The sequence below is a fragment of the Osmerus eperlanus genome, chromosome 18 (genome assembly GCF_963692335.1).
Source record: "Osmerus eperlanus chromosome 18, fOsmEpe2.1, whole genome shotgun sequence".
Taxonomy (NCBI): Eukaryota; Metazoa; Chordata; class Actinopteri; order Osmeriformes; family Osmeridae; genus Osmerus; species Osmerus eperlanus.
Genome location: NC_085035.1, coordinates 82,195 through 98,310, shown reverse-complemented (window position 1 = coordinate 98,310; position 16,116 = coordinate 82,195). Strand labels below are relative to the sequence as shown.

Genomic DNA, 16,116 nt, shown 5'->3' with positions numbered 1-16,116 from the left:
TGCACTGAGCTGCTGCTGAAGTATGTGTGTACCCGTGTGTATATGTATCAGTGAGTGTGTGTGTGTGTCCACGTTCACCAGTGTATATATAGCAGTATGTGTGTGTCAGTGTATATCAGTGTGTATCAGATTGAGCATCAGTGTGTGTGTGTCAGAGTGAACATAAGAAGCTCTCCACCCTCATCTCCCCAAGGGCTTCATTTAACCCAGTTCCCTGCAACACACTACCAGATGGCATTCTCCTCTGTCTGGTTTCATCACTCCTTCCCTTCATCTGCCTCCCTCCCATGCATGGTGCAGTTCCAACACTCCTCCCATGCATGGTGCAGCTCCAACACTCCTCCCATGCATGATGCAGCTCCAACACTCCTCCCATGCATGATGCAGTTCCAACACCCCTCCCATGCATGGTGCAGCTCCAACACTCCTCCCATGCATGATGCAGCTCCAACACTCCTCCCATGCATGGTGCAGCTCCAACACTCCTCCCATGCATGATGCAGCTCCAACACTCCTCCCATGCATGATGCAGCTCCAACACTCCTCCCATGCATGATGCAGTTCCAACACTCCTCCCATGCATGGTGCAGCTCCAACACTCCTCCCATGCATGATGCAGCTCCAACACTCCTCCCATGCATGATGCAGCTCCAACACTCCTCCCATGCATGATGCAGTTCCAACACTCCTCCCATGCATGATGCAGCTCCAACACTCCTCCCATGCATGATGCAGTTCCAACACTCCTCCCATGCATGGTGCAGCTCCAACACTCCTCCCATGCACGATGCAGCTCCAACACTCCTCCCATGCATGGTGCAGCTCCAACACTCCTCCCATGCATGGTGAAGCTCCAACACTCCTCCGATGCATGGTGCAGCTCCAACCCTCCTCCCATGCATGATGCAGCTCCAACCCTCCTCCCATGCATGGTGCAGCTCCAACACTCCTCCCATGCATGGTGCAGCTCCAACACTCCTCCCATGCATGGTGCAGCCCCACACCCCTCCCATGCATGATGCAGCTCCAACACTCCTCCCATGCATGGTGCAGCTCCAACACTCCTCCGATGCATGGTGCAGCCCCACACCCCTCCCATGCATGGTGCAGCCCCACTCCTCCCATGCATGGTGCAGCTCCAACACTCCTCCCATGCATGGTGCAGCTCCAACACCCGAGAGGGAGAGACGGAGAGGAGGGAGAGAGGAGGCAGAAATAGGAGGAGGGAGAGAAAAATAGAGGAGAGTAGGAGAGAAAGACAAAATGAAAAAGAGGAGAGAAAGAATGAAAGGAGAGAGAGCGATAAAGAAAAAGAAAGAAAGAAAAGAGAGAAACAGAGAGAGAAAGAGGGATGCAAAACAGCTAACATAACGGTCATCACCCAAAGAAGGTTGTAAAACCACTCAGGTATTCTAGAAAAATTCTTGGTGTTCTAGAAACATTATTGGTATCCTGGAAGTGATGAGAACAACCCCTCAAAAAGCCGAACACCCTGTACCTGTTAAGACCTGACATAACACACTGTACCTGTTAAGATCTGACATAACACCCTGTATCTGTTAAGATCTGACATAACACCCTGTATCTGTTAAGATCTGACATAACACCCTGTATCTGTTAAGATCTGACATAACACCCTGTATCTGTTAAGATCTGACATAACACCCTGTACCTGTTAAGACCTGACATAACACCCTGTACCTGTTAAGACCTGACATAACACACTGTATCTTTTAAGATCTGACATAACACCCTGTACCTGTTAAGACCTGACATAACAAACTGTATCTGTTAAGATCTGACATAACACCCTGTACCTGTTAAGACCTGACATAACACCCTGTACCTGTTAAGACCTGACATAACACACTGTATCTTTTAAGATCTGACATAACACCCTGTACCTGTTAAGATCTGAGAGAGCGAGACACAGTAATAGCAATCTACAGGACAGTGCTCATAAACTTGTAGTTCCTCCCCCATCTCCGCCTGCTCTGTCCCCTCCCTCCCCCATCTCCCCCTGCTCTCCTTCCCCTTTTCTTGTGGTGGAATCTGAGGAATGACATGTGTGTGTTCATGTCTGTATCAGGTGTGTGTGTGTGTGTTCATGTCTGTATCAGGTGTGTGTGTGTGTGTTCATGTCTGTATCAGGTGTGTGTGTGTGTGTTCATGTCTGTATCAGAAGTGTGTGTGTGTTCATGTCTGTATCAGATGTGTGTGTGTGTTCATGTCTGTATCAGGTGTGTGTGTGTGTGTTCATGTCTATATCAGGTGTGTGTGTGTTCATGTCTGTTTCAGAAGTGTGTGTGTTCATGTCTGTATCAGATGTGTGTGTGTTCATGTCTATATCAGGTGTGTGTGTGTGTTCATGTCTGTATCAGAAGTGTGTGTGTGTTCATGTCTGTATCAGAAGTGTGTGTGTGTTCATGTCTGTTTCAGAAGTGTGTGTGTTCATGTCTGTATCAGAAGTGTGTGTGTGTTCATGTCTGTTTCAGAAGTGTGTGTTCATGTCTGTATCAGATGTGTGTGTGTTCATGTCTATATCAGGTGTGTGTGTGTGTTCATGTCTATATCCGGTGTGTGTGTGTTCATGTTTGTATCAGGTGTGTGTGTGTGTTCATGTCTGTATCAGGTGTGTGTGTTCATGTCTGTATCAGAAGTGTGTGTGTGTGTGTTCATGTCTGTATCAGAAGTGTGTGTGTGTTCATTTCTGTATCAGATGTGTGTGTGTTCATGTCTGTATCAGAAGTGTGTGTTCATGTCTGTATCAGGTGTGTGTGTTCATGTCTGTATCAGGTGTGTGTGTGTTCATGTCTGTATCAGAAGTGTGTGTGTTCATGTCTATATCAGGTGTGTGTGTGTGTTCATGTCTATATCAGGTGTGTGTGTGTGTTCATGTCTGTATCAGGTGTGTGTGTGTGTGTTCATGTCTGTATCAGGTGTGTGTGTGTGTTCATGTCTGTATCAGGTGTGTGTGTGTTCATGTCTGTATCAGAAGTGTGTGTGTTCATGTCTATATCAGGTGTGTGTGTGTGTGTTCATGTCTGTATCAGGTGTGTGTGTGTGTGTTCATGTCTGTATCAGGTGTGTGTGTGTGTTCATGCCTGTATCAGAAGTGTGTGTGTGTGTTCATGCCTGTATCAGAAGTGGATAGCCTCTCCTTCCCACTACTGAGAATGAATGCTGTTACTTGAGCATATATTTCTAGGTATGTTTGTCAGAAACAAAAACTCCCCAGAGAGATCTCTCTCAAGCTAATTACACTTTCACACATCTAATTACAATCATACTCACTAATTACACATCTAACGAGCCCATAAGGACAAAATCTGTGTGCAATAGGGACTAGAGGTCCAAGTGCTCTCTGGTGAATGCTGTCCTCATTACTACTGTAGACATAACTTCAGTCATGCATCATTCAAGGCTTCAGGCTTCTAACAAACACAGCTGTTTTGGTCCCAGTCATACTATAAGGACTCTTATTATAGTCCCCAGTTAAGAGATTTTCTACTTGGGACCGTAAACATGGTAACACTAGTCTCTGGCATGTTCAGTGTTTCTGTACAAGGTGGAGCCTGCTGAATCAGTCCCTGGCAGTGAGGAGGAGGACAGAGAGAGAGACACACACAGAGAGAGAGAGAGAGAGAGGAGAGAGAGAGAGAGAGAGAGAGAGAGAGAGAGAGACAGAGAGACAGAGAGAGAGAGAGAGAGAGAGAGAGAGAGAGAGAGGGAGAGAGGGGAGAGAGGGAGAGAGGGAGAGAGGGAGAGAGGGAGAGAGGGAGAGGGAGAGAGGGAGAGAGGAGAGAGAGGGAGAGAGAGAGAGAGAGAGAGAGAGAGGGAGAGGGAGAGGGAGAGGGAGAGGGAGAGGGAGAGGGAGAGGGAGAGGGAGAGGGAGAGAGAGAGAGAGAGAGAGAGAGGGAGAGAGAGGGAGAGAGAGAGAGAGCAGGTGAGCAGCTGAGAAGCAGAGGGATAGAGACAGAAGAGCAATGCATTAAGCAGATCAAAATCTTTCTAAATGTATCAATATGCAACATCCTGTCCCCAGCATACAGGGGGGATATATGTCCTGGAGGCCTTTCTGGAAGAGGGCCGGGATGTGAGTGCTCTACCATGGTTACTAGGTGTATCGCCTGGGAGACCTGGTGTTCCCAGTAACACAACCAAGCAGACCAGAGAGCTGTGTTAGCATGACGACAAGGCATCAGTTTAATGCTTAGGTGGCAGTCAGGTAGCTGGGAAAGAGAACGAGGATAGGGAGAGAGAGGATATGGAAAGAAGGGTTAGGGAGAGAGAGGATGAGGAGATACAAAGGGAGAGATGCTGAGGCAGAGAGAGAGTATATGTGGGCGGCCATCATTGGGACATATCCTGCACATAGAATCTGTGACATCTATGACGGCCTTGGAACACAGTGTGACATAACACCAGAGCCAGGGGCAAACATTCACCCTGCCCCACAGAAACCACTACACACCTTCCTCTCACATGGAAGGGTCCAAAGTCTAAATGTTGCAGGAGTGAGTTAGTTTTGGACTTGGTTACTCAAATTATGACATTTGAAGTTTGTCTGAAAAATAAAATGACTACTGAAGTCTGTACAAGTACTTGCACTAAGAGGTAGATATATGGATGAACTGTATATGAGGTGTATCAGGTATACTGTTTGAGGCTCTCTCTCCCTCTCTCTCTCTCTCTCTCCTCTCTCCCTCTCTCTCTCTGTCTGCTCTCTCCCTCTCTCTCTCTGTCTGCTCTCTCACTCTCCCCCTCTCTCTCTCTGCACTCTCCCTCTCTCTCTCTCTGCTCTCTCCCTGTCTGCTCTCTGCTCTCCCTCTCTCTCTGCTCTCTCCCTCTCCCTCTCTCTCTCTGCTCTCTCCCTCTCTCTCTCTGCTCTCTCTGTCTGCTCTCTCCCTCTCTCTGCTCTCTCCCTCTCTGCTCTCTCCCTCTCTCTCTGTCTGCTCTCTCTCTCCCTCTCCCTCTCTCTCTCTGCTCTCTCCCTCTCTCTCCCTCTGCCTCTGTCTGCTCTCTCCCTCTCCCTCTCTCTGCTCTCTCCCTCCCTCTCTCCCTCTGCTCTCTCCCTCCCTCTCTCCCTCTGCTCTCTCTCTCTCCCTCTCTCCCTCTGCTCTCTCTCTCTCTGTCTGCTCTCTCCCTCTCCCTCTCTCTGCTCTCCCTCTCTCTCTGTCTGCTCTCTCTCCCTCTCTCTCTGTCTGCTCTCTCCCATTCATCCCTGTCTTCTTGTTACTGGCTGTTCACAACTGCTGAATACAGAGCAGCAATGTTCTGGGACATTTGTGACATAAGTCCCAACCCATCCCCCTCTAACACACACACACACACACACACACACACACACACACACACACACACACACACACACACACAGTGACACAGAGGCACACACAGCGTGGTTGGAGGGGGGTTGTATTGGCACTGCCAGTGCCTGGTACAGAGAGGCACTGCAGCCACAAGACTGTAACAGCAGTGACCACTCAACCACACACACACTATTTCCATCACAAACAAGCATCTCATTCTATTTAGATGTGCTCAAAATAACTGTCTAAACCACTATTAGACAGACAAATGTAAATGACTAAATGTTTTACAGTATTATTATTAGGGTTAGCACTATTACAGTATTACTATTACAGATACATACGTCATGTCTTGTTTAGTGACTGCATGAGCCCCCCACTCCACTAACGACTCCCGCCTGGCCAACGACCTGAATGAGTTCTACTGTAGATTTGAAAGACAATTGGACTGTCCTTAACTACCCCTTCCGACCCACGGGGCCTCCTCCCTCACCCCCTCTACAGTGACAACTCTCTCCATTCAGGAGGGTGAAGTTAACAGACTTTTCAAGAGGCAGAACCCCCGCAAAGCAGCTGGGCCGGACTCTGTCTCTCCTGCCACCCTCAAGCACTGCGCTGACCAGCTGTGTCCGGTGTTCACCTACATCTTTAACACCTCCCTGGAGACATGCCATGTGCCAGCCTGTCTCAAGTCCTCCACCATCATCCCTGTGCCCAAAAAGCCAAGGCCAACAGGACATAATGACTACAGACCTGTCGCCCTGACCTCTGTGGTAATGAAGTCTTTTGAGCGCCTTGTGCTGGCACACCTTAAATCCATCACAGACTCTCTGCTTGACCCCCTGCAGTTTGCCTACAGAGCCAACAGGTCTGTGGATGATGCAGTTAACATGGCCCTCCACTTCACCCTACAGCACCTGGACTCCCCAGCATCCTATGCCAGGATCCTGTTTGTGGACTTCAGCTCTGCCTTCAATACCATCATCCCCGCCCTGCTTCAGGACAAGCTCTCCAAGCTGAACGTGCCTGATTCCACCTGCAGGTGGATCACAGACTTCCTGTCTGACAGGAAGCAGTGCGTTAAGCTGGGAACACAAGTCTCTGACTCCTGGTCCATCAGCACCGGATCTCCTCCTACACCAACAGCTGCACCTCCAGTCATCCGTCTGTCAAACCTCTGAAGTTTGCGGACGACACCACCCTCATTGGGCTCATCTCTGACGGGGATGAGTCTGACTATAGGTGGGAAACTGACAACCTGGTGACCTGGTGTAGCCAGAACAACTTGGAGCTCAATGCTCTTAAGACAGTGGAGATGGTTGTGGACTTCAGGAAGAATACAGCCACACTCACCCCCATCACCCTGTGCGACTCCCCAGTCAACACTGTGGAGTCCTTCCGCTTCCTGGGCACCATCCTCTCCCAGGACATCAAGTGGGAACTGAACGTCAGCTCCCTCACCAAGAAAGCACAACAGAGGATGTACTTCCTATGGCAGCTGAAGAAATTCAACCTGCCAAAGACAATGATGGTGCACTTCTACACAGCCATCATTGAGTCCATCCTCACCTCTTCCATCACCGTCTGGTACGCTGCTGCCACTGCCAAGGACAAGAGCAGACTGCAGCGTATCATCCGCACTGCTGAGAAGGTGATCGGCTGCAATCTGCCTACCCTCGAGGACCTGCACACCTCGAGGACCCTGAGACGTGCGAGGAAGATTGTGGCCGACCCCTCCCACCCTGGACACTCCCTGTTCCAGCTACTCCCCTCTGGCAGAAGGCTGCGGTCCATCAGGACCAAAACCTCACGCCATGAGAACAGTTTCTTTCCATCTGCTACTGGCCTCTTCAACAAGGCCAAGGACTCCCATTGACATTCATTCACTTATTTAACTATTATAAGTCCATCTAATGGCAATTCAGTATGCATAATCCACTTTATCTCAGTATCTGATTGCACTATGTTGACCATTCACGCTGTTCATTATTCTTATTTTTATATATATTTTATTTTATATTTAAATTGTTGTATTCTTAGATTGTTTAGTTCTTAGAAATAGTTAAACTTTTGTACTTTTACTTAATTTAAGATTCGTATATGTTTAGTGTTTTGCACCTCCCTGCCACAGTAAATTCCGTGTTTGTATAACATACATGGCGAATAAACCGAATTCTGATTCTGATTCTGATGAGTATCAGCTCAGATGGAGCCAGAGCAGAACTGGATAGCTGGTCTAATTCTGAGGCAGGCAGGTACCAGGCAGGCAGGGAACAGGCAGGGAACAGGCAGGCAGGTACCAGGCAGGCAGGTACCAGGCAGGCAGGGAACAGGCAGGGAACAGGCAGGCAGGTACCAGGCAGGAAGGGAACAGGCAGGGAACAGGCAGGCAGGTACCAGGCAGGCAGGTACCAGGCAGGCAGGTACCAGGCAGGCAGGGTACAGGCAGGCAGGTACCAGGCAGGCAGGTACCAGGCAGGCAGGGTACAGGCAGGCAGGTACCAGGCAGGAAGGGAACAGGCAGGCAGGTACCAGGCAGGCAGGGAACAGGCAGGCAGGGAACAGGCAGGCAGGGAACAGGCAGGGAACAGGCAGGAAGGGAACAGGCAGGCAGGTACCAGGCAGGCAGGTACCAGGCAGGAAGGGAACAGGCAGGGAACAGGCAGGCAGGGAACAGGCAGGCAGGGAACAGGCAGGAAGGGAACAGGCAGGAAGGGAACAGGCAGGCAGGGAACAGGCAGGCAGGGAACAGGCAGGAAGGGAACAGGCAGGCAGGGAACAGGCAGGGAACAGGCAGGAAGGGAACAGGCAGGCAGGGAACAGGCAGGCAGGTACCAGGCAGGAAGGGAACAGGCAGGGAACAGGCAGGCAGGGAACAGGCAGGCAGGGAACAGGCAGAAAGGGAACAGGCAGGCAGGGAACCGACATCCGGATGTCAGCCATAGGTTGGAGTGCCGTGTTTGTGATCAAGATTGATATACTGGTGTCAGTTATGCAGAATCTCAAGCAGCTTCTGATCCAGTTGACACAGAATGCCTGTTCACACAAGCATCCGATGTTGACTGCATGACTCATCACACTGCGTATTAAATTGCATGAAGTAAATTCTGTGTTGTCGCCCCAGAAACAAGCCGCATGCTGTTAGACTCAGTCTGCAGGCCATGATTGGCCTAAGGACTGGACCTTGGACACCCTTGCCATATGATTACACTATCCTGTTAAAGTAATTATAGCAATCATAAAAGGTCACATGGTTTACTCTAGAATGGCGTTCACTCTCAATTGGTGAACCAAAGAAAAACCGATATGGCGTTGCCTGGGCAACAGTGAGGCCATAGCTCCTTGTTGCCATAACGATCTCTGCCTCGGTCGACACACACCATCACTATCTCCTTCTTCATCTCCACGGTAACCCTTCTTCCCATCACCAACATTGCCAGATTTCTTCTGTAAATGTCAACTGACAGTAACAAACTGGAAGGTAGTAACGCATTCAGTAGAGAACAGAATTGGATTGAGTTTCTGTACATCCAAACAGATCTGTTTACTGTTCACAACCAAACAGCTTAACCCTAACCCAACATCCTCCCTCCCCCCCATTGACGAGTTCTCGTACCACCCCACTAACACTGCCACCGACACCTTGTTAACCACTTTAACTGCATCACTTGACGCTCTCTGTCCCCTGTCAACCAGGCCTGCACGATCTTCTCCCTCCTGCCCGTGGCTTACGGATGTTATCCGTGAAGAACGGTCCACCCTTCGGGCAGCTGAGAGGAGATGGCGCAAGTCCAAAGGCGGTCCGGACCTTGATAAGTATCACTCCCTCCTCAAATCCTTCTCTTCTCACATAACTGGTGCTAAAACCCTCTACTTTCTGAACAAAATTAACTCTGCTTCAAACCCCCACAAACTTTTTTCTACCTTCTCCACGCTTCTTAACCCACCTCCCCCACCCCCTCCCTCCACCCTGACAGCAGACGACTTCTCCTCCTTCTTTGAGAAAAAAGTCGCCGACATTAGCAGTCGGTTCCCTAAGCCCACCTGTCCTACCCTCTCACCCTCCATGACTGACCCGACTAAATGTCTAAACTCTTTTTCTCCCCTGTCTGAGGCAGAGATCTCTGACCTCATTCTCTCTCATCGCCCCACCTCCTGTCCCCTTGATCCTATACCCTCCCCTCTCTTTCAAACCATCTCCCCCTCCATCATAACTTTTCTTCTCCATGTCCTAAACTCCTCTCTTACCTCTGGCACCTTCCCCTCTGCCTTCAAACAGGCTAGAGTTACCCCTCTACTCAAAAAACCCTCCCTTAACTCTGCCGTTCTCCAGAACTACAGACCGGTATCACTGTTACCCTTCCTTTCAAAAACAATTGAACGTGCTGTATCTAACCAACTGTCTAACTTTCTCTCTCAGAACAACCTGCTTGACCCCAACTAATCGGGCTTCAAGACTGGCCACTCCACAGAGACTGCCCTCCTTTCAGTCACCACTGCCCTCCAGTCTGCCAGAGCGGCTTCCAGGTCATCTGTCATCATTCTGCTGGACCTTTCTGCAGCGTTTGATACGGTTAACCACCAGATCCTGCTCGCCAGACTTTCTGAGATGGGCATCACTGGCACTGCACTCCAGTGGATCTCATCCTACCTGTCGGGAAGATCCTACCAGGTTTCCTGGGGAGGCAAACTGTCAGGCCCTCGCCAGCTCTCCACTGGTGTCCCACAGGGCTCCGTCCTTGGACCCCTCCTCTTCTCTCTGTACACCACCTCACTTGGACCAATCATCACCTCCCATGGCTTCTCCTACCACTGCTACGCTGACGACACGCAGCTGTACCTGTCGTTCCCCCCGACAGATCCGGGGATCTCAGCTAGGATTGAGGCCTGCCTCACAGACATCTCCGCCTGGATGACCGAGCACCACCTCCAGCTGAACCTCGCCAAAACAGAACTCCTCATCATCCCGGCTAAACCCTCCATCTCCCACGATCTCTCAATCACCCTGGGATCTGCGACGGTGACCCCTTCATCCTCTGCCAGGAACCTTGGGGTTACCATGGACGACGAGCTCTCCCTCACGGCCCACATTGCTGCGGTCTCCCGGTCGTGTAGATTCACCCTCTACAACATCCGGAAGATCAGGAGATACCTGTCTGAGCACTCCACCCAGCTGCTAGTCCAAGCACTTGTCCTCTCCAAGTTGGACTATTGCAACTCGCTGCTCGCTGGTCTCCCAGCATGTGCAACCCGCCCTCTTCAGAGGATTCAGAACGCAGCGGCCCGCCTGGTCTACAATCTACCCAGACGCTCCCATGTTACCCCGCTCCTCATCTCTCTCCACTGGCTACCTATCATGGCCCGTATCAGATTCAAGACCCTGGTATTGACCTTCCGAGCAGTGAATGGGACTGCACCCGTCTACATCAAGTCTCTCCTGCAGCCCTACACCCCCACCCGTCACCTACGGTCTTCTTCAGACAACCGCCTGGTGGTCCCACCGCTCAAGACCGCCCGGTCCCAACACAAGCTCTTCTCCTGTCTGGCCCCCCAGTGGTGGAATCAACTCCCCACTTCCATCAGAGACACTGACTGTCTCTCCACCTTCAAGAAAAGGCTCAAGACGCACTTGTTCCGGGAGTACAACGGTACTTAGGAATGGTTCGCTTGACCCGATGTTAGTTTCCTCAAGGATGACAATGACTCTTGCTTAGAGACTTGTTGCTCTTGTGGTTAGTGGTAACTGACTTAAATTTTTGTACTCGCTGTGATATATTGTTTTATTATTGTTGCTTGTTTTTTTTCCACAGGTACACTTGCACTTATAGCAGTTCATGTTGTTTAATTGTAACTTGTTTAACTACATGCTCTTATGGTTCTTCCCTTTGGCACTTATTTTGGTTGTTCACAATGTGTGCTTCATGTTTTGGCTACTCGCAATGTTTTGTTGCTATCTCGTTGTTATGATCAGTGACCTATTCCCTTTGTAAAGCTCTCTCTTGGAAGTCGCTTTGGATAAAAGCGTCTGCTAAATGAATAAATGTAAATGTATCCCATTAGCATCTATAAGGGTTAGCAAATATTAGCATGTCTGAGATACTGCCCCCACACACAGCAAGAAGATTACTACTAACAACATAGGAGAGGCTAGACTTCCAGAGGGTTTCAAAAGCCTTGGAGCATGATCTGTGAACACCATTCTAGAGGTGCATGGAGACTGGATACATCCACACATGGTTAGGTAAGGCTAAGCAGTTAAAGCTACTTCCTGGAAACTATATTTCCACTTTGTCAATTTTAGTTTGAAATTTCATTCCCAACCAATGACTTTGAATGACTGGAAACGCTCCCCAGCCCTTTGAATTTGGACTGAGGCTCAGTTTCCCAGACATGGATCAAGCCTAGTAGGACTAGACCTAACCAAACATGGATCAATCCTAGTAGGACTAGACCTAACCAGACATGGATCAATCCTAGTAGGACTAGACCTAACCAGACATGGATCAATCCTAGTAGGACTAGGCCTTACCAGACATGGATCAATCCTAGTAGGACTAGACCTAACCAGACATGGATCAATCCTAGTAGGACTAGGCCTAACCAGACATGGATCAATCCTAGTAGGACTACGCCTAACCAGACATGGATCAATCCTAGTAGGACTACGCCTAACCAGACATGGATCAATCCTAGTAGGACTAGACCTAACCAGACATGGATCAATCCTAGTAGGACTAGGCCTAACCAAACATGGATCAATCCTAGTAGGACTAGGCCTAACCAGACATGGATCAATCCTAGTAGGACTAGACCTAACCAGACATGGATCAATCCTAGTAGGACTAGACCTAACCAGACATGGATCAATCCTAGTAGGACTAGGCCTAACCAGACATGGATCAATCCTAGTAGGACTACGCCTAAACATTCAATGGAGATTTTCATTGAGTTTTTCTCATACTTTAGGACGAGGCTCAATCCATGTCTGGGAAACTGCGCCTGGGTGCAAACAGCCTCCTAATGAGGGCTTTCTATGCAACTTGACCAAGGCAAAGACATGAGTGACAGAGCCAATATGTTTAGGAGTTTTTGGTGACACACATTACAAATAAGAGTATAAACTGGCTTAACACTAGATAAAAAAGCTTTCAAAGGCTGTCTTACTGTTGATGTAGTATTGGTTGTCTCACATATCCTGCATGTGTATGATTCACCTGCCAGCGTGTATGTCCCAGATTAATCACACTCAAGCACAACTAGATAATAACCATAAACTGAGTTATTCAGAAACATACATTTTTCATAACTACACGTTAAATGATGTATTATGTATATTCATGATTTAACATTCGTAGGCTACCTGGATGACGAGCTGGCAAAGTCCCCTCCGTCCAACAATCTGATTTTGCAGAAAAGGACGCCATTGACAAACGGTACGGCGGCTAGCTCCTCCAAAGTAAAATGGATTTGAAACCTGAACTTCTTCTTTTTCATTAAAAACGCCATTGAAGTGTTCACAGCTGAAATCCTCAGTGTTGACAACTAGTAGAGCGACGAAGAAGAGGGGTATGAGGAAATGCAACAGGGTTCGACTTCTCAGGAGCTTGGAAGTCCTTCCCGGTGTTTTGGCTCAGCATCTCGGTATACTCTGTGGTGAATTGGACCTGCAACGGTAAAGATAGATTAATGACATGGGTTAGCCTACACATTTATTGCTAACCAACTACTTCAAAGCATGACTTTGCTGAATTATTATTATTGACAAAAGGGTACTGGGTTAGGAAAACGCAGACGATTTTCCCCACCATCTGAAAAACATAATAACTGTAAAATGCATTTCCAAATGTTTCACGGCGAATCAACTAATCCCTAAAAGTTGCTGTTTTACCAGTTGTCAGAAGAAGCAGTGCTCTTCTTTCAAATAGGCTACTTACAATTGCTGGATACGTGCGCTATTATAGAGCACAACTGACGTGACATGCGAACACAAAACTATATTTCATCGGTGGACACTCAACGATGACCCAAATATTGTCTGTCAGATCGTGATATTTATTGGTAAATTTGGTGTTTTACCTCATAATTTGCATGGACTCCTCACAGCTAAACCGACTGACCCAACAATCTGGCACACGCACTTTGAATCGATGTAGTGGTGAGGTAGCAGTGGTCGATCCAGTCTAGCCCCGCCTCCTAAAAAAAAATACAGTAAGCGAGCAGCTTTAACGTGGCTTGTAGCGAAAGAGATGTGACGAACGATATTGGTTATTACTGTGTAGTCAAGATGTGCGGAATTCTACCACCAGATTAAAATACTAAATAAATAATGTTGGTGTTCAAATGCGTTTGTAAACGGGCGAGTAAAGACCAGACTACAGTTTATGTGAATGTTAGGATAGGGCGACATCTGCCGGTACAGTGTGAATTCCGCCTGGTAAAGTCTTCTTAGACAGACTGGCGGCAGTTTCAAACTACATATTAAACATAACTAAAATAATAAAATGCCCAGTTACTTAAACAATCATACAGTAGGCCATGATGAAATATGATGAAATAATTGTATGATTACATTCATAAAGTAGTTGAGTCATCGAGTCAAAATCCAATAGGATTTATTTTTGTTTTATTATCGAATAGGCGTTTGTGCACATGTACCTTCAGGCAAAATCATCCGAGACAGCAGTGTGGAACAGTCTGAGCTTCAGATCCGTGACATCATGTACACTTTAAGCACTCTGATCATAGGCCTAAAATCAGGACTTTGAGAACAGTAAAAGCTCTTTTACAGCCAACATGGTTCTAACCCTTATAACCTACATTCTTGTTCTATGGCCTTTATATATTCTCTCTGCCTCACACACTCACACAATTACACACACACACACACACACACACACAATTACACGTCTACACACATAGCTTACTTACAAAAACACACATATTTAAAACACATGCATCCCCCCACACTAGTCCACAAATCAAACATTTCCCACTTCTCTCTCTCTCTCTCTCTCTCTCTCTCTCTCTCTCTCTCTCACACACACACACACACACACACACACACACATTCATTGTCTACCCTCTGTGTGCTGTGGAGACTTGGGTCTCTGTTCCCCTGCCTCCGAGCCCCCTGCCCCCCCTAATGGAGACTTGGGTCTCTGTTCCCCTGCCTCCGTCCCCCCCAGGTTTCTAGGGTTCCCTGGCCCCCCCAGGTTGCTAGGGTTCTCTCCCCCCCCCGGCCCCCCCAGGTTGTTAGGGTTCTCCACCCCGCTCTGCAGGAACTTGCGCAGGTCCTTGAGCGCGGGCCGCAGCATCTGCACCAGCGCCAGCAGGGCAGCCTGCGTCCCCTCCAGCGCCTGGGCCTGCCGCTCCTGGGCGTAGGCCTGCGCCTCCTGCCAGCGCCGCATCACCTGCAGCAAGTCGTTCTGACCCTCCAGGTGCTGCGCGATCTGGCGCATGTGCACGTTGGTGACACGCTGCTCCTGAAGCAGGCGGGCCGAGTTGAGGGCGATGCGGCTCTTCAGCTCCTGGGGCTTCGTGCCCTGGGGGGGCGAGGGGGCCAGCATCTCCACCGGGGCATCCAGCGCCGCCACCATGCTTGGAGCTGCCTCCGAGGTGGTGCAGTACTCCACCACCCCCCCCTCCTCCAGGGTGTGGTAGGTAGTCTCTGCTGTGGACCACAGAGCACTAGGTCAAGCCGGGCCCACACGTGTGACCTACTGCATCTAAACACGATAACGTCTGAGTCAACTAGTTCAAGACTGGGTGCATCGAGAGATTGTAGGTTTACAATCCAACCCTGCTCCTGAAGAGCTACCCCCCTGTAGGGTTACACTCCAACCCTGCTCCTGAAGAGCTACCCCCCTGTAGGGTTACACTCCAACCCTGCTCCTGAAGAGCTACCCCCCTGTAGGGTTACACTCCAACCCTGCTCCTGAAGAGCTACCCCCCTGTAGGGTTACACTCCAACCCTGCTCCTGAAGAGCTACCCCCCTGTAGGGTTACACTCCAACCCTGCTCCTGAAGAGCTACCCCCCTGTAGGGTTACACTCCAACCCTGCTCCTGAAGAGCTACCCCCCTGTAGGGTTACACTCCAACCCTGCTCCTGAAGAGCTACCCCCCTGTAGGGTTACACTCCAACCCTGCTCCTGAAGAGCTACCCCCCTGTAGGGTTACACTCCAACCCTGCTCCTGAAGAGCTACCCCCCTGTAGGGTTACACTCCAACCCTGCTCCTGAAGAGCTACCCCCCTGTAGGGTTACACTCCAACCCTGCTCCTGAAGAGCTACCCCCCTGTAGGGTTACACTCCAACCCTGCTCCTGAAGAGCTACCCCCCTGTAGGGTTACACTCCAACCCTGCTCCTGAAGAGCTACCCCCCTGTAGGGTTACACTCCAACCCTGCTCCTGAAGAGCTACCCCCCTGCAGGTTTACACTCATTGAGAAACACTCATCTCTCAAATATATCAAATCAACAACTTACCATCTAGAGTTTTTGTTTCTTCGCAAACTCCTGTTGAACCTGATTGAAGACCTAGAGATAAACAGAAGCATAACTTGCCGTTTGAACAAATATTGTGTGAAAAGTGTCAGATAATATTGATCAGCGCTCCTTATTTATGTTTCTAAGAGAAGTGACAGCTGTCATTTGTGGCCAAAAATCTGACAGGATCAACAGCTGATCAACAGCTGATCAACTTGCATTTTTTGTACAATAGCCGCCGTGATTCTGATGCTGATAAACTACCATGTGATTTAGCAATGAGAAATGTGGACATTACATTTTTCACCTAAACGATCGAT

The 16,116-nt window shown here is 49.1% G+C and overlaps 1 protein-coding gene across 1 annotated transcript in view; it reads right to left on the bottom strand.

Annotated features, from left to right (window-relative positions):
• LOC134038650 (early estrogen-induced gene 1 protein-like) overlaps window positions 1–13,531 on the bottom strand; it is a 29,707-nt gene extending 16,176 nt beyond the window's left edge. Inside the window, exons 1-2 of the mRNA XM_062484160.1 lie at window positions 13,389–13,531; window positions 12,673–12,976 (exon numbers count right to left, since the gene is read on the bottom strand). Of these exons, the coding sequence (XP_062340144.1) occupies window positions 12,673–12,818 (146 nt within the window). The 5' untranslated portion in view covers window positions 12,819–12,976; window positions 13,389–13,531. The remainder of the gene's footprint in view (window positions 1–12,672; window positions 12,977–13,388) is intronic.
• Between the last annotated feature and the right edge of the window lie 2,585 nt (window positions 13,532–16,116).